Source organism: Rhinopithecus bieti, unplaced genomic scaffold, assembly GCF_001698545.2.
Source record: "Rhinopithecus bieti isolate Rb0 unplaced genomic scaffold, ASM169854v2 scaffold_6949, whole genome shotgun sequence".
Classification (NCBI taxonomy): domain Eukaryota; kingdom Metazoa; phylum Chordata; class Mammalia; order Primates; family Cercopithecidae; genus Rhinopithecus; species Rhinopithecus bieti.
The window spans coordinates 326,752-344,443 of NW_016805252.1; the positions used below are offsets into that span (position 1 = coordinate 326,752).

Below are 17,692 nucleotides of genomic sequence, written 5' to 3' on the forward strand. Positions count from 1 at the left end.
AGTGGGGGGTGGGCGGGTGGGGACGAGGCTGGGCGCGGGCGGAGGCCAGGCCGGTGGCGGTGGCGGGCACAGTCGGACGCTTCGGAGGCAGCGCGGAGCTGGGGTCGGCGCGGGGCCGAGGCAGGAGAGCGACAGGGGACCCTGCTCGGGAGTCGGGGGTGGGAGCCCCGAGGGGGGGCCCTGGCCTGGAGCTGAGCCTGGCGCCGACCCGACCGGGAAGGCCGTGGGAGCCCGGGGGAGGGAGGCGCACTGATCCCGGAGGGGCGCAGCGTCTCTTTCGGGTCGCGGTTGGCCTTTGGACCCTGCGGGGACACAGTCCTGGTTTTCTGAGCCGCGGTGCGGACCACAGCCCCTTAGTGTGAACCCCAGGGGGGACCCCTGGTCCCCTCCGCCCCAGCCCTCGGGGAGGCCCCGCAGCCTCCCTCTCTGGACTCCACTCTTCCAGCCACCGGCCCCTTTCCCAGGCTCAGTAGAGACCACTAATCTTTTCTGAATGGCAGGGGAGACCCCCATCCCCTTTTCCTGAATTCCAGCGGGGCCCAGTCCTCCTCTGAGCTCCAGCCAGGGCTCTGCTCTTCTCCTTCTGTGGATGCCGGGGTCCCACCGCCTCTCTGAGACCTGGAGGGAATTCCCACCTCCCCTTAGGAGCTTCCTGGGACCCCAGGTCTTCCTTTTCCGAAACCCAGAGGGTCCCCAAGTCCTCTCTTCTCAAACTCTGAGCCCAAGGGTACCCTGGCCACATCTCCTCCAAACACACAGAGGACTCCAGGTCCCTTCCTGCGTACCCCAAACTCTTAGCCCTACTGGGGTGCTCAGACCTCTCAGGAAAACCAGTTTCCCTTTTGTCAGCCCCCCAGCGGGGACGCCAAAGCAGCCCCTCGGAGCTGCAGGGAGCTTCAGTGGACACCAGTTCTCATTCCTCTGGAGTTCTTGGGGGGGGGGACCCCGTCCTAGGAACCCAGATTCTATCTCTAAGCCTCGGGGTGGGGGCCTTGCTTTTCCTCTGGGCTCCATCTTCTTTGCCAAGTTCTTGAGGGTAACCTAGACCCTCCTCTGAACCCCAGAGGCTTCCCCAGCCCCTGGGATCTTTTTTTCTGTTCTGAACCCCAGAAGCAATCTCGACTTGCCCATTTAAGGTTCCAGAGAGGACTCCCTCTTTCATACCCAGGGGAAACTGAGTCCCTCACCCCCTTCAAGACCCCAGGCCGCTCCTCGCTTCCGCCCCTCGAGGCCCCTCATCGGCTCTGCCTCCTCCCTCTTCTCCACCCCACCGGCCATAAGATGATGATGTGGTCCAACTTCTTCCTGCAAGAGGAGAACCGGCGGCGGGAGGCCGCGGGCCGGCGGCGGGCGCACGGGCGGTACAGATCGGGGCTGACGCCTGAGCGCGAGGGGAAGGTGAAGCTGGCGCTGCTGCTGGCCGCCGTGGGCGCCACGCTGGCGGTGCTGTCCGTGGGCACCGAGTTCTGGGTGGAGCTCAACACCTACAAGGCCAACGGCAGCGCCGTGTGCGAAGCGGCCCACCTGGGGCTGTGGAAGGTGTGCACCAAGCGGCTGTGGCAGGCGGACGTGCCCGCGGACAGGGACACCTGCGGCCCCGCGGAGCTGCCCGGAGGTGAGCAGCTGCCGCCCCGAGCCTAGGGCTTGCGTCCCATGGACAGGGAGGGAGAGGGGCCTGTGTCCATGGAGAAAACCCGCTCCAGGGACGAAAGCCTGAGCCCAGAGGAGAGAGCTTGTATCCCGGTAAGCGCCAGTGCCCACATCATCCTCTGCTCTGGGAAACTGCTGAGGGAGATCCCCCAGGCCTAGGTCCCTCACTGGCCTACCCCCAGAGAACCTGTGCCTTAGAGCTTGCCTTCCTGCTACAGACTGTACCCCAAGACCAGAATGTACCTCCAAGGAGTCTATGCCCCCAGGCTATCCTGTACCCCCAGACCAGACTGTGACCTGAGACCCCCCAGATGAGACTGTACCCCATTCTACGCCTCTAAAGAGAGCCCATGTCCCCGCCTACAGCCTGTGCCCCAAGACCATCCTATACCCTGACTATCCTATACCCCCAGATCAGCCTGGGTCTCCAGCTACAGTTTCCACCCCCAGACTAACATGCACCCCTAGACCAGTCTATACCCCGAGACCAACCTGCATCCTTACACCAGCCTGTGCCCTCAGATCAGCCTGCACCTCCACACCAGGCTATGATCCCAGATCATTCTGTGACCCCCAAAGCCCCTGACCCCACACAGCCAATGTTCCTAGGCATCGCTGGGTCCCCCCTCACCAGCCTATAGCTCCAGAGAAAGCCTGTGTCCCTAGAAAAACCTTGCCTGTGTCCCCAGACCCAGCCTGTGATTCCAGACACAGCTGGTGTCCTCAGACAGCCTGTGCCCACCCCAGACAGCCTGCACCCTCTGCAAATGCCTGCGCCCTGGAGACAGCCTGTGCCCACTCTGCATTGCCCACAGACAGCCTGTGCCCATAGAGAGACAGCCTGGGTTTCTGGTGTCAGCTTCCTCTTCCCAGCCTGGAGACAGCTTGCAGTTGCATCCTATGAGCCCTGGGGAGACAGACGCCCACCCCAAAGCAGGATCTGTGCCTGTTCCCCACCTACTGCTTCCACCAAACCAAGCTCTCACCAGACACTTCCCAACACCCAAGGGCAGACCTTGTTCCTTCCCTGCAATGTTCTTCACTTCCTGTCCTCTCGCCTCCAAATGCCCAGACTGGACATTTCAGCGTTTCTCATTTTCTCCGAGAGACACTCCCATACTCCCTCCTTTCCCAAATCATGGCTGTTTTATCCCTGGACATGGCAGAGAGCTGTTCCATACCTTCCTGACACGACAGGCCACGGCTTGTACTTATACCAGGGGGACATTCTATACCCTGGGGAACTGGATGAAATCTCGTTCTACCTCCACTGACCCGTGGAAAATACCTGGCGCTCCTCAGAGTCTATTTGGGCTGTCATATATTTGATCACCCATATGAGATCTCCAACACTCTTCAGTCTCCAAAGAAGGTGCTATCATCCCAGTGCCCCTCAAAGAATATGGCCTATTTTTCTGGGCTCCATTTGAGATTTCCCTTGTCCCTTACTTCTCCAGATGTGATACCTTATATGTGTAGAGTGCAAAATAGGATGTCCCAAGCCCTCGATAGGACATTGGGATGCCTGTCTGAGCTACCCACGTGGTGTCCAGATGGGCTACCCTTAATCATTTTATCCCTGGCCCCTCGGGGTCTCATCAAGGATGATCCCAAACTTTTGCAAAATGGGAGGCCCCAGTAATAAGAATATTAGATGCTGATGTAATGCTTGGTTCTGATCTCAGTGTTTTATGTACATTAACTCATTAAGCATCGTAGCTAGCCTATGAGTCGTTATTAGCACTTCCATTCTAGGGAAGAGAAAAAGGAGGAGCAAGAAATCTCGGTGGCTCGGTCTATGCACCCACATGCTAGTTAGATGGAATTTGAAGCTCGGTTGCCTCTCTTCTCAACAACTGCATTATATCACATCTCACTAGTCCAGCAAGAGATCCCAGAGGTCGTGGAGCAATGGAGGGGGTGACCCATCCCTTCTCACCACACTGTCTGGGGTTCCTCACATCCCTTGCTGTCCCCTCCATTGATCAGAAAGGACGTCAGTCTTCTAACAGGGCCATTAACATCATCTCACAAACCCAACCCCTCAGAGGACATCTCACAATCTTCATTGTCTCAGAGAAATATCTCACACTCACCACTGCCCATCAAAAGCCATCCCCAGCTCCGTTGGCTGCAAGTGCAGAATGTGGGGGCGACCCTTCCCCTGTACTTTTCCAGATGGGATATGTCATAGTTTGGGGTAGTCAAGAGTCGGGATGTTCTAAACTATTCGTAGCCAAAGAGGATGCCAGGCACCCTATATTGTCCCAGGAGGGCCATCGCACTTCCCTTGTGGATGTAGACCACCGTGTTCCCTGCAATGACTGCTTCAAAGAGCACCTACACCCTTTGCTCAGTGACGTGAAGCATCCTTTACCTTTTTTTTTTTTTTTTTTTGAGATGGAGTTTTGCTCTTGCTGCCCTGGCTGGAGTGCAATGGCACGATCTCAGCTCACTGCAACCTCTGCCTCCCAGGTTCAAGCAATTATCCTGCCTCCATCTCCCAAGTAGCTGAGATTACAGGCGTGTGCCACAACATCCGGCTAATTTTTGTATTTTTAGTAGAGACGGGGTTTCACCATGTTGACCAGGCTGGTCTTGAACTCCTGACCTCAGGTGATCCGCCCGCCTCGGCCTCCCAGAGTGCTGGGATTACAGGCGTGAGCCACCACACCCAGCCCAGCATCCTTTACCTCGTGCTGCTGCATAAGAACTCACACATCCCACTCCTCCTAGCTGGACATCTCACCCCTTCTCCTCCCTTCAGGGTACTTGGGGAGCTCCCACACCACCTCACCTGATGCAGGAATTGATTTCTTGTCCCTTCATATCCTTGTTCAAACTGAAAAGTTCATTTCTTCACGTTCATGGACTGCCTGGTCCCTCTTCTATGGCCTTTACTCCTGTTATTCTCGACTTAGCTCTTCTCCCTTTCTGTGCCTCAGTTTCCCCATCTACAGGATAAGAGAGTAGGTCAGACTAGGTGAATTCTGAGGGAATTTCTAGGTCTAAAATGCACTTTAGAAAGTGCTCCCCTCTGTTCCTTTCTTCATTTCTCTTTTCTTCTCTCCCTTTCTTCCTTTTCTGTCCTTTTACCTTAAAATCTCTCTCTCTTTTTTATTTTTGAAGATGTAGTCTTGCTCTGTCGCCCACGCTGGATTGCAGTGGTGCCATCTCGGCTCACTACAACCTCCACCTCCCGGGTTCAAGCAATTCTTCTGCCTCAACCTCCTGAGTAGCTGGGATTACAGGGGCACGCCCCACGCCCGGCTAATTTTTGTACTTTTAGTAGAGATGGGGTTTCACCATGTTGACCAGGCTGGTCTCGAACTCCTGACCTCAAGAGATTTCTGCCTGTCTTGGCCTCCCAATGTGTTGGGATTGCAGGCATGAGCCATCGCGCCCAGCCCTGTGCTTTGTTTTATATTATTTATTTTTCTCATTGTTTTCCAGCTCATCTCTTTAATGTGTGTGATATACACTCATGGATATGTATTTTGACTTGGGAAATATATAGTATTAGTTTATATGTGTGTTTTACATAAATGAGATCATGCTATTGATTTTGTCTGATATTTGGGATTTTTTTTTTTTTTTTTTTTTTTTTTTTTAGATGGGATCTCACTCTATCACCCAGACTGGAGTGCAGTGGTACAATCTTGGCTCACTGCAACCTCTGCCTCCCAGGCTGAAGAGATCCTCCTACCTCAGCCTCCCGAGTAGCTGGGATTACAGGTGTGTGCTGCCACACCGAGCCAATTTTTTTTATTTTTGGTACTGACGGGGTTTCACCGTGTTGGCCAGGCTGGTCTCGAACTCCTGAGCTCAAGTGATTCTCCTGCCTCAGCCTCCCAAAGTCCAGGGATCACAGGTGTGAGCCACCTCGCCTGGCCTCAATTTTTGGATTTTTAAATTAAGTTATTAGTATTAATTATTATTGTTGTTTTGGTCAACACTGTGTTTCTCAAATCTCCTCATCTTGCTTTAGGTTATTCTAGTTCATGGCTATGTGTACTGGAGAGATTTTCACAAGGACTGTCTGTNTTTAGATGGGATCTCACTCTATCACCCAGACTGGAGTGCAGTGGTACAATCTTGGCTCACTGCAACCTCTGCCTCCCAGGCTGAAGAGATCCTCCTACCTCAGCCTCCCGAGTAGCTGGGATTACAGGTGTGTGCTGCCACACCGAGCCAATTTTTTTTATTTTGGTACTGACGGGGTTTCACCGTGTTGGCCAGGCTGGTCTCGAACTCCTGAGCTCAAGTGATTCTCCTGCCTCAGCCTCCCAAAGTCCAGGGATCACAGGTGTGAGCCACCTCGCCTGGCCTCAATTTTGGATTTTAAATTAAGTTATTAGTATTAATTATTATTGTTGTTTTGGTCAACACTGTGTTTCTCAAATCTCCTCATCTTGCTTTAGGTTATTCTAGTTCATGGCTATGTGTACTGGAGAGATTTTCACAAGGACTGTCTGTGTCATTTACTTGTCTGTTTCCCTATTCGATGGACACCTGGCTTGATTCTGACTCCATGTTACTTATAAACAGTGCTGCTGTAAACATCTGCATATATGTTCCTGTCTGTTTGTTTGTTTTTTTTTCCTGGAGGTATATCCTGCAATGAGGTTGTTGAGACACAGGCTATGAACATTCTTCATTTCATAAAGTACCCCAGAGTGCCTTCCCAAAAGACTAGGAGTACCCGTTCATACACGGTGTTTCCTCTTATCTTTTCAAATGCTTGAAATGACCCTTTTAATGTTGGCCAATCTAATTGACGGAAAGTGGTGGCTCCCTGCTGATTCCAGCTGCCTCTCTCCGATCCCTGGTGAAGTGGGGCATCTCTTCGCGGACTTGTGAGTTACCCAGGCTTCCTCTTCTGTGAATGACTATTCATACCCTTGGCCCGTTGGTCAATTGGGTTCTCTCTCTCTCTTCTTGCTAATCCGCGGGAGCCCTTTGTGTGCTCTAGGTAGGAATCCTTCCTGAAACAGGAATCCTTTCTGAGTCTGTTAGCCTTCTGCTACTTGTATCTCGGTAGCCTTTGTTGAATTAAGTAATTATTCATATGTAATCCCACTTGACCCTCAAGAAACCCACACGAAGGGGCCAGGAAAGAGATTATTATCTCGTTTTAAAGAGGAAGAACTAGAGGCCCAGAGAGGCTAATGGCGCCCTCGGGGCCACAGGTCTGGGGCTCAGAGCCCTGGGTAGGAGTCCCAGCTCCTGGATGGCGCTGTGGTCGCAGGTGGCTTGCACACCTGGGAGGCATTTTTCTCCTCTGTGTATCAGGGATACTGATGTCCAAGTTTTAGGCTCCTGTGGGCTGTGTGAAGTGTCCAGCCCTGAGTTTACACAAAGGACCTCACATCCTCATGTCTTTTTTCTCTCTCCTGCTTCCACAGAAGCAAACTGTACCTATTTTAAATTCTTCACCACGGGGGAGAATGCACGCATCTTTCAGAGAACCACAAAGAAAGGTGAGAACTTTTCACCCCCTGGTGGGTGACAGGTGGGGGAAATGCTGAGTATGCTGGAGGAGGTCTAGATAGAATTATCCCCTCCTCTGCTTTACCCCAGGGCGGGCCTTGTATCTATCATCTGTGGCTGTCTCCTGGGGAGTACTTGTGGGAGAGTTAATGATGGGGACATGGTGCTCTAAAGAATCTAGAGAACTCTTTTTGTGTGTGTGTGTGAGATGATGTCTTGCTCTGTTGCCCAGACTGGAGTGCAGTGGCACAATCTCGGCTCACTGCAACCTCCACCTCCCAGGTTCAAGTGATTCTCCTACCTCAGCCTCCCAAGTAACTGGGACTACAGGCGCACGCCACCACGCCAGGCTAATTTTTGTATTTTTAGTAGAGACGGGGTTTAACCATGTTGACCAGGCTGGTCTCGAACTCCTGACCTCAGGTGATCCCTCTCCTCGCCCTCCCAAAGTCCTGGGATTACAGGTGTGAGCCACTGCACCCGGCCATGCCTAGAGCTCTTATCCCATCTCTGCCTATGCCACATTTTGTGTCACCGTGGGCAAGTCGCAGCCCCTCTCTGTGGGTAGCACTTGGACATCTCACAAACGTGCATGCATCACGTGCTAACCACAGTGCTGGGCACTCCATCTGTAAGATCTTCAGTCCTCGCAGTAGCCCTGCAGGGCAAGGGGCTTTATCTTCCATCCTCCAGAAGTCCAGGAATGGCTACAATTATGTTTCCCAGGAAGTGGCAGAGGCGGAATCAGGATTCAGACTCAAATAATTCTGACTCTTATGGAGCATACTACTAAAGAATCTTCTGAGGAAAGGTGCGGTGGCTCACACTGGGAATCCCAGCACTGTAGAGGTGGGCAGATCACTGAAGGTCAGGAGTTCGAGACCAGCCCGGCCAACATGGTGAAACCCTGTCTCTACTAAAAATACAAAAATTAGGTCGGGCGCGGTGGCTCACGCCTGTAATCCCAGCACTTTGGGAGGCCGAGGCAGGCGAATCATGAGGTCAGGAGATCGAGACCATCCTGGCTAACATGGTGAAACCTCTGCTCTACTAAAAATACAAAAAATTAGCTGGGCATGGTGGCGGGCGCCTATAGTCCCAGCTACTCAGGAGGCTGAGGCAGGAGAATGGTGTGAACCTGGGAGGCGGAGCTTGCAGTGAGCTGAGATCGCGCCACTGCACTCCAGCCTGGGCGACAGAGCAAGACTCCATCTCAAAAAAAAAAAAAAAAAAAAAATTACCTGGGCATGGTGGCAGGCACCTATAATCCCAGCTACATGGGAGGCTGAGGCAGGAGAATCGCTTGAACGTGAGGAAGCAGAGGTTGCAGTGAGCTGAGATTGTACCACTGCACCCCAGCCTGGGCCACAGAGAGCAAGACTCCATCTCAAAAAGAAAAAAAGAATCTTCTGATGAGATGGAAATACTCTGTTTCTGTGCTGACCCATATGGTGGCCATGGCCCCACGTGACTCCAGCATGCTTGGAATGTTGCTGGTGTGACGCAGAACTGAGTTTCTAATTGTGTTTAATTTAAATTGATTTAGCGTGGAGGCCACATCTGGCTAGCAGTGAATGTACTGGACAGTGTTGCTCTAAACACTTTGCCCTTTCTTTTTATTCATTTTGTATTTGTATTTATTTTATTTTATGTTATTTTATTTTCATTTTATATTTATTATTATTTATTTTTTTGAAGACGGAGTCTGGCTCTGTCGCCCGGGCTGATACAGGCCGGGATCTCAGGCTCACTGCAAGCTCTGGCCTCCCGGGTCACGCCCATTTCTCCGCCTCAGCCTCCTAGTAGCTGGACTCAGGCGCCCGCACCTCCGCCTGGCTAGTTTTTTTATTTTAGTAGAGACGATGGTTCCACTGTGTAGCCAGGAGGTCTCGATCCCTGACCTCGTATCCGCTCGTCTCGGCCTCCCAAAGTGCTGGGATTACAGGCTTGAGCCACCGCGCCCGGCCTTTTCATTTTATTTTTGAGATGGTCTTTCGCCCAGGCCGGAATGCAGTGGCGTGATCTCAGCTCACTGCAACCTCCACCTGCTGGGTTCAAGCAATTCTCCTGCCTCAGCCTCCCTAGTAGCTAGGATTACAGGTGCGCACCACCACACCAGGCTAATTTTTCTATTTTTTAGTAGAGACAGCATTTCACCATGTTGGCCAGGCTGGTCTTGAACTCTCCTGACCTCAAGAGATCCACCCACCTTCGCCTCCCAAAGTGCTGGGGTTATAGGTGTGAGCCACTGCGCCTGGTCCACAGGAGGAAATTTAGGCTGAGAAGCGTTGAGCCTAAATTCCCACTGGAATCTGGAAAATCCTACCAGAGTCTTCCACGTAGGAAGTACCTGGGGAGCTTTCCATCCTGGATCATTCCGCTGTAGCACCTGCCTTTGCCATCGTCTCCCACACACCCCACTACCTCAGCTTCCTCACCTGTAAACCCGTGGTAACCAGATCCTCAGTAATAATTGGTAATTCTCAACTCTTTCGAATCCTGGCCCTCTCCTCCCCTTGCTTGGTGACTTGAGAGAACTAACTGACTCTTTCTGAGTCTTAATTCCTTCAACAGTGTAAGTAAAATGTTGGGCTGGATGATATTCTACTCGAAAATTCTTCTCTTGTCCTGAATCTTACATCTTCCTGGTTCTGGGTTCCTACAGGTGAATCCTCCTCATTCCCTACATCCCATGTTCTCTGCTTCTTTCCTCTCTCCTCCTGGCAGAGGTGAATCTGGCAGCTGCGGTGATAGCAGTGCTGGGCCTGGTAGTCATGGCCTTGGGGTGCCTCTGTATCATCATGGTGCTCACTAAAGGTGCAGAGTTCCTGCTCCGAGTTGGAGCTGTCTGCTTTGGCCTCTCAGGTGAGGGTTCAGAGCCTGGAGGTTGAGGACATTGCATGCTGGGAGGATCTCCAGGCACTGTTGCATGCTGGGAGATGGGCTCTCTATGCACTGTTGCATGCTGGGAGATGGGATCTCTATGCACTATCACATGCTGAGAGTAAGGTCTCCACACACTGTTGCATGCTGGGAGGTGGGATCTCCAAGCCCTGTTGCACGCCTGGAGTTGAGGGGAAGCCCAAGGGCTACAGTAGGTTCAAAGATGGGAGAATCCAACAGCCGGGCTAAGGATTGGAGAGTGTCCAAACATTGTTTTAGATTTGGACCTGGGATCTCCAAGAATTGTTGCATGCTGGGAGATGGGATTTCCAATCACTGTTGCATGCTAGGAGTTGGAGAAAGCTCAAGGACTATAGAAGTCTCAAAAATTGGAGAGTTCTAAGCCCTGTTGTTGGCTGGAAATTGGAAGCTATCCAAATACTTTTTAAGGTTTGGACATGGCGTCCCTAAACAGTTTCATGCTGAGATGTTTTGAGCGTTATAGCCTGTTGAAAGGTCAGGGAACCCCAGGGGCTGTAGTAGGCTCAAAGGTGGAAGAGTTCCAAATCCTATTGTTGGCTCAGAATTTGATGGTATCTAAATGCTCTTTTAGATTTGAGATGTGAGGTCTGCAAGGACTGTTGCATTCTTAGAGCTGAAGGTCTAAATAAAATGCTGCATCTTATGAAATGTAGCCCTCAGTAATGAACAACAATTCAGTTTATTGTACTTCCAGTTCAAATCCTTACAACAGCTCTATTAGGCAGGGCTTACTATCCCCCATTTTATTTATTTATTTATTTTTGAGACAGAGTCTCCCTCTGTCGCCCAGGCTGGAGTGCAATGGCATGATCTTGGCTCACTGCAACGTCCGCCTGCTGGGTTCAAGTGATTCTTCTGCCTCAGTTTCCCAAGTAGCTGGGATTACAAGCAGGCACCACCACACCTGGCTAATTTTTGTATTTTTCAGTAGAGACGGGGTTTCGCCATATCAGCCAGGCTGGTCTCGAACTCCTGACCTCAAGTGATCTGCCCGTCTTGGCCTCCCAAAGTGCTGGGATTATAGGCATGAGCCACCACACCCAGCCTCCCCCATTTTATAGATGGGGAAATTGAGGCTCAGAGAAGTCAGATGAATTACTCATGGCCACACAATCAATGATGGCATGATGGCAGAGGTGGCATTTTAAACTTGGTTTTCTTTCTTTCTTTTTTGAGATGGTCTCACTCTGTTGCCCAGGCTGAAGTGCAGTGGCATGATTTCAGCTCACTGCAACCTCTGCCTCTAGGTTCTGGCCCAAGTTGTGCCCTGAATCACTGTGTGACCTTAGAAGGTTCATTTTATTTTCTGGGCCTTGGTTTTCTTATTGGATCAAATGTTTTCTTTCTTTCTTTCTTCTTCTTTTTTTTTTTTTTTTTTGAGACAGTTTCGCTCTTGTGCCCAGGCTGGAGTGCAGTGGTGCAATCTCAGCTCACTGCAACCTCCACCCCTCAGGTACAAGCGATTCTCCTGCCTCAGCCTCCCAAGTAGCTAGGATTACAGGTGTGTGCCACCACGCCTGGCTAATTTTTGTATTTTTAGTAGAGATGGGGTTTCACCATGTTGGCCAAGCTGGTCTCGAACTCCTGACCTCAAGTGATCCGCCCGCCTCAGCCTCCCAAAATGCTGGGATTACAGGTGTGAGCCACCACGCCCAGCTAAGACTTTCATAAAACACTTTTATGTCAGCACCTTCCCGTGCACCCCCACGGGTAATGCAGGTGTGAGTTTGATCATAACACCAGCACCAAATTCCTACCAAGCTACGAATTCCATGAAAACAGGCATCATCTTTATCTTTTTCATCGTTCAGTCCTCAGGGAGTTAGAGAGGGCCTCTCTGGGGAGGTGACGTTGACGATGTCAAAGTATGGACAGACAAGCTGGGAGAGTTTGCTGTATTGCAGATCTTGAAAGAAAGCCAGTGTGACAGGAGTGTGGAGAGAGATAGGGAGACTGGTGCAAAAGGTGTCACTGCATTAATGTGAGATAAATGTCACTGGCCCTGTGACATTAACAGGGAGTCAAAAAGGTCTAGATTGGAGTCCCAACTTCTTAATAGCTGTGTAATTGGGGCAAACCTTTTTCTATCTCTGAGCTTAAATGTCCTTATAGCCACGAACTCACTCATCCAGGTATCTGTTGATATTGTGTCCATCCTATCCATCCATTTATCCTTCCATTGATGGATCAGTTTCCTCCCTGTCTCCCCTTCCTCTCTCTCTCTTTCCCTCTCTCTCTTCTTTTTTTTTTTTTTTTTTTTTTTTTTTTTTTTGAGACTGGGTCTCGCTCTCTCATCCAGGCTGGGGTGCAGTGGCACAATCTCATCTCACTGCAACCTCAGCTTCCAGGGCTCAGGTGATTGTCTTCCTACCTTTCAGCCTCCTGAGTAGCTGGGAATACAGGCACACGCCGCCATGCCTGGCTAATTTTTTTTGTGTGTGTGTAGAGATAGGGTTTCGCTGTGTTGCCCAGGCTGGTCTCCAACTCGTGAGCTCAAGTGATCCGCCCGCCTCAGCCTCTCAAAAGTGCTGGGATTATAGGTGTGAGCCACCACACCCGGCCCCTCTCTCTTTTCTTTCTTTTCCACCCACTTTCCCTTCCTGTCTCCCTTCAGTCATCTATTTCTCCATTTTTTTTAACTTGTCCATTCATTTAACAAGTATTTCTTTAATATCCAGTGAGTCCTAGATGCTGTGCTAGGAGCCGCTGAGGATGCAATGATGAATAAGATAAAGATGATGTTTGGGCCGGGCGTGGTGGATCACTCCTGTAATCCCAGCACTCTGGGAGGCTGAGGCGGGCGTATCACGAGGTCAGGAGATCAAGACTATCTTGGCTAACAGGTGGAACTCTGTCTCTACTAAAAATACAGAAAAAATTAGCCGGGCATGGTGGTGAGCGCCTGTAGTCCCAGCTACTCGGGAGGCTGAGGCAGGAGAACGGCAGGAACCCGGGAGACGGAGCTTGCAGTGAGCCAAGATCTCACCACTGCACTCCAGCCTGGGTGACAGAGTGAGACTCCGTCTCAAAAAACAAAACAAAACAAAAGATGATGTTTGCTCTCATGGAATTTGTAGCTTGGTAGGAATTCGGTGCTGGCGTTATTATTGGACTCACACCTGCATTACTCCTGGGGGTGCACAGGAAGCTGTTGATATAAAAGTGTTTTATGAAAGTCTTGGGCACAAAAGTGTTCTGCAAATTGTACCACCAACTGAAAGTGAAGGAGGATTTGATGTGGTAATTACTGTGGTTAGATTGGGTGTCAGGGACTGGGGTGGGTTGAGATTTTGAGGTCTCCCTAGATAAAGGGACATGTTCAGGTTGTCTTGTTTCTTTGATATATATATATATCAGCTGTTGTTCTGTGTTTTAGAGGTATGAGACAGAGAAGTCTGCGGCCCTCGTGGATTTATAGTGCAGTGGGAGAGACAGAAATGAGATAAAGAGACATTGCTCATATAAATCAATATGTATTCATAACTACCAACTGTGATGAATGCTATAGATAAAAAGTACAGAGTATGAGAAAAATGTACAACAAGAGACCCACTGTAGATTTAGGTGGCAGTGGTTAGTGAAGGCGTCCCTTCAAAACATGTAATTCATACAGAGACGTGAAGAATAAGGACGTCTAAGGCAGCAGGCTCAGGGAGGGGAAGCGGAAAATTACTCCAAGCAGTATAAAGGTCTTCAAGCCTGAACAAATCTGGTGCATTGAAAGTCCTGCTCCAAGCTGCGAGAGTGTAGGAGGAGCAGCTTGAGAGGAGGCTGGAGAAGCCGCAGGAGCCAGACCCATGTGCCTCTTTATTTAATGTATTTTTTATTTTTGAGACAGAGTTGTGCTCTGTTGCCCAGGCTGGAGTGCAGCAGAATGATCTCGGCTCACTGCAACCTCGGTCTCCTGGGTTCCAGCAATTCTCTTGCCTCAGCCTCTAGAGTAGCTGGGATTACAGGCATCCGCTGCCACGCCCGGCTAATTTTTATATTTTTAGTAGAGACAGGGTTTCCCCATGTTGGCCAGGCTGGTCTCGAACTCCTGACCTCAGGTGATCCGACCACCTCGGCCTCCCAAAGTGCTGGTATTGCAGGTGTGAGCCACCGTGCCTGGCCATCCACCAGCAAATTCTATTGGCACTGCCTCCAAAACGTATTTTGAATGCAAACTCATACCTCCATTTCACTGTGACACTAACCCAAGCCATGGCTATATGTCCCCGAGATAATTTCTATGGCCTCCTCATTGTTCTCTATGCTTCTCCTTTTAACCTCCTCAAGCCCATTCTCCACGGAGCAGCTAGAGTGATACTTCTACTTTTTAAATTTTAATTTTTTTAAGACAGGGTCTGGCTCTGTCGCCCAGGCTGAAGTACAGTGGCACAATCACAGCTCACTGCAGCGTCAACCTCCTGGGCTCAAGCAATCCTCCCACCTCAGTCTCCCGAGTAGCTGGGACCACAGGCGCACAACACCACGCTGGGTTAATTTTTTAACATTATTTGTGGAGACAAGGTTTCACTATGTTGCCCAGACTGATCTTGAATTCCTGGGCTCAAGCAATCCTCTCCCTTCAGCATCCCGAAGTGTTGGGATGACAGGCGTAAGCCAAATGATAGTTTTTTCTTTCTTTCTTTCTTTTTTTAGATGGAGTTTTGCTCTTGTTGCCCAGGCTGGAGTGCAGTGGCACGATCTGGGCTCACCACAACCTCTGACTCCCAGGTTCAAGCGATTCTCCTGCCTCAGCCTCCTGAGTAGCTGGGATTACAGGCGTGCGCCACCATGCCTGGTTAGTTTTCTATTTCTAGTAGAAACGGGGTTTCTCCATGTTGGCCAGGCTGTTCTTGAACTCCCGACCTCAGGTGATCTGCCCACCTCGGCCTCCCAAAGTGTTGGGATTACAGGTGTGAGCCACCACGCCCGGCCCCCAAGTGATACTTTTGTACCAGAAGTCAGATCATGGATCCTCCCCAGAATAAAAGCCACCTAAAGTCCTACTACCAGAATAACACGGTGGCAAGGCCTCGTGTGGGCTGACTCCTGGCGCCCTGTGACTCCATCTCCTGCCGTCTGCTCTCCCTGCTCCGGCCACGCCGGCCTCTGCTGTTCCCCAGATGCTCTAAGCTCATTCCTCCCTCAGTGTGTTTTGCCCGGCTGCCTCCTCAGCCTGGAACATTCTTCCGCCGGCGCTTCAAATGTCTCATTTCCTCATATTATTTAAGTCTCTGGTCAAATATCACCATCTCAGAGAGAACAGCACTGACCATCGTGTCTAAAGGGGACTCATTTGGTATCCAAGAAAATGTGAAAAAGAATAATAGTAATAATAAAAGAGCCGGGTGCGGTGGCTCACGCCTGTAATCCCAGCATTTTGGGAGGCCGAGGCAGGTGGATCACAAGGTTAGGAGTTTGAGACCAGCCTGGCCAACTTGGTGAAACCCCGACTCTACTAAAAATATGAAAATTAGCCGGGCATGGTGGCGGGTGTCTGCGGTCCCAGCTACGCAGGAGTCTGAGGCAGGAGAATGGCTTGAACCCAGGAAGTGGAGGTTGCAGTGAGCCGGTTCTCGCCACTGCACTCCAGCCTGGGCAACAGAGCGAGACTGTGTCTCAAAATAAATAAATAAACAAATAAATAAATAAATAAATAAATAAATAAATAAAATAATAATAAAAGATAAAGAGGGCGTGTAAGAGAAACTGGGTGTGGTGGCTCACGCCTGTAATCTCAGCACTTTGGGAGGCCAAGGTGGGCTATGTCTTGAGCCCAGGAGTTCGAGACCAGCCTGGGCAACATAGTGAAACCCCATCTCTATCAAAAATACAAAAACTAGCTAGTCTCATAACCTGATCTCAAAAAAACAATAGATAAAAATTTAAAAATAAAATAAACTGGCCAGGTGCAGCGGCTCACGCCTGTAATCCCAGCACTTTGGGAGGCCGAGGTGGGCAGATCATAAGGTCAGGAGTTCGAGACCAGCCTGGCCAACATGGTAAAACCCCATCTTTACTAAAATATAAAAAAATTAGCCAGGCATGGTGGTGCGTGCCTGTAGTCCCAGCTACTCGGGAGGCTGAGGCAGGGAAATTGCTTGAACCTAAGAGGTGGAGATTGCAGTGAGCCAAGATCATGCCATTGCACTCCAGCCTGGGCGACAGAGTGAGACTCCATCTTAAAATAAAATATAATTAAATTAAATTAAAAACTAGTCGCGGTAGCTCACTCCTGTAATCCCAGAACTTTGGGAGCCGAGGCTAATAGATCACTTAAGACCAGGAGTTCAAGACCAGCCTGACCAACATGGTAAAACCCTGTCTCTACTCAAAATACAAAAATTAGCCGGGCGTGGTGGCACGAGCCTGTAGTCCCAGCTACTTGGGAGGCTGAGGCAGGAGAATCTCTTGAACCCGGGAGACAGAGGCTGCAGTGAGCCGAGATTGCACCATTGCACTCCAGCCTGGATGACAGAGTGAGATTCCGTCTCAAAACAAAACCAAAAGCAATAAACAAACAAACAGAAAATAAACCACCAGGGTGGGGCTGGGGTGCAGGGAGGAAGCCGGGTCAGGAACTGGGGTTGGGGCAGGACTCCAGGGTCTGGAGAGAAGGCGACTGGGATCCATGACTCATGCGTGACTCTCAGACGGTCCAGCATGACCCGGCCCCTGCCTGCCTCTGCAATTCCATTAACACCTCTCTCCCCCACCCCAACTCTCCTGGCTCCGACCACACTCAGCTTTTCTCTTTTCTCCAAACACTGTGCTGCGTCCTACACAGGGCCTTCGCGTCAACCCCTCCTTCTGCTCAAAACAGCCGTTATTTCGTTTTGAGCATGACTGACTTCTTTTCATGCTTCAGGTCCCGGCTCAAATGGCTTTTCTCGACATCATCCAACGTCCCTGCTCCACCCCTGGGTGTCAGTCTCTCTGTTTCTATTTCCTTCCTCTCCTGCATCACCCTCTGAGATTATCTTGTCTCCTCATTTGTTTATTTTGGACATTGCAACCTGGCAGCCTGCAAGCCCTCGACGGCAGGGGATGTGCTTTGTTTGCCAGGCAGTGTGTAAAGATTTCTCAGAGTTGACGTTTAAAGGTTGGAAGAATTCCCATAAAAATAATAATCATTTAAGCAATTATAGGCCTGGTGCGGTGGTTCACCCCGGCAATCCCAGCACTAGGGGAGGCCAAGGTGAGTGGATCACTTGAGGTCAGGAGTTCTAGACCAGCCTGGCCAACATGGTGAAACCATGACTGCTAAAAATACAAAAATTGCCGGGCGCGGTGGCTCACGCCTGTAATCCCAGCACTTTGGGAGGCTGAGGCAGGTGGATCACAAGGTCAGGAGTTCGAGACCAGCCTGACCAACATGGTGAAACCCCGTCTCTACTAAAAACACAAAAATTAGCCAAGCGTGGTGGCGTGTGCCTGTAATCCCAGCTACTCAGAAGGCTGAGGCACAAGAATCACTTGAACCAGGCAGGTAGAGGTTGCAGTGAGCCGAGATCACGTCACTGCACTCTAGGCTGGGCGACAGAGCGAGACTCCATCTCAAAAAAAAAAAAAAAAAAAAAAAAAAATTACCCAGGCGTAGGGGAAAAAACCTGAAATCCCAGGAACTAAAGAAGACGAG

At 50.5% G+C, this 17,692-nt stretch overlaps 1 protein-coding gene across 2 annotated transcripts in view; it reads left to right on the forward strand.

Annotated features, from left to right (window-relative positions):
* The first annotated feature begins 22 nt into the window (after positions 1-22).
* The window catches only part of CACNG6 (calcium voltage-gated channel auxiliary subunit gamma 6), a 22,951-nt gene continuing 5,281 nt past the window's right edge, over positions 23-17,692 (forward strand). Inside the window, exons 1-3 of one of the 2 annotated variants that reach the window (XM_017871790.1) lie at positions 23-1,615; positions 7,056-7,130; positions 9,868-10,005. In XM_017871790.1, the coding sequence (XP_017727279.1) occupies positions 1,282-1,615; positions 7,056-7,130; positions 9,868-10,005 (547 nt within the window). In that variant the 5' untranslated portion in view covers positions 23-1,281. The remainder of the gene's footprint in view (positions 1,616-7,055; positions 7,131-9,867; positions 10,006-17,692) is intronic. The other variant, XM_017871791.1, reaches the window with a different exon arrangement.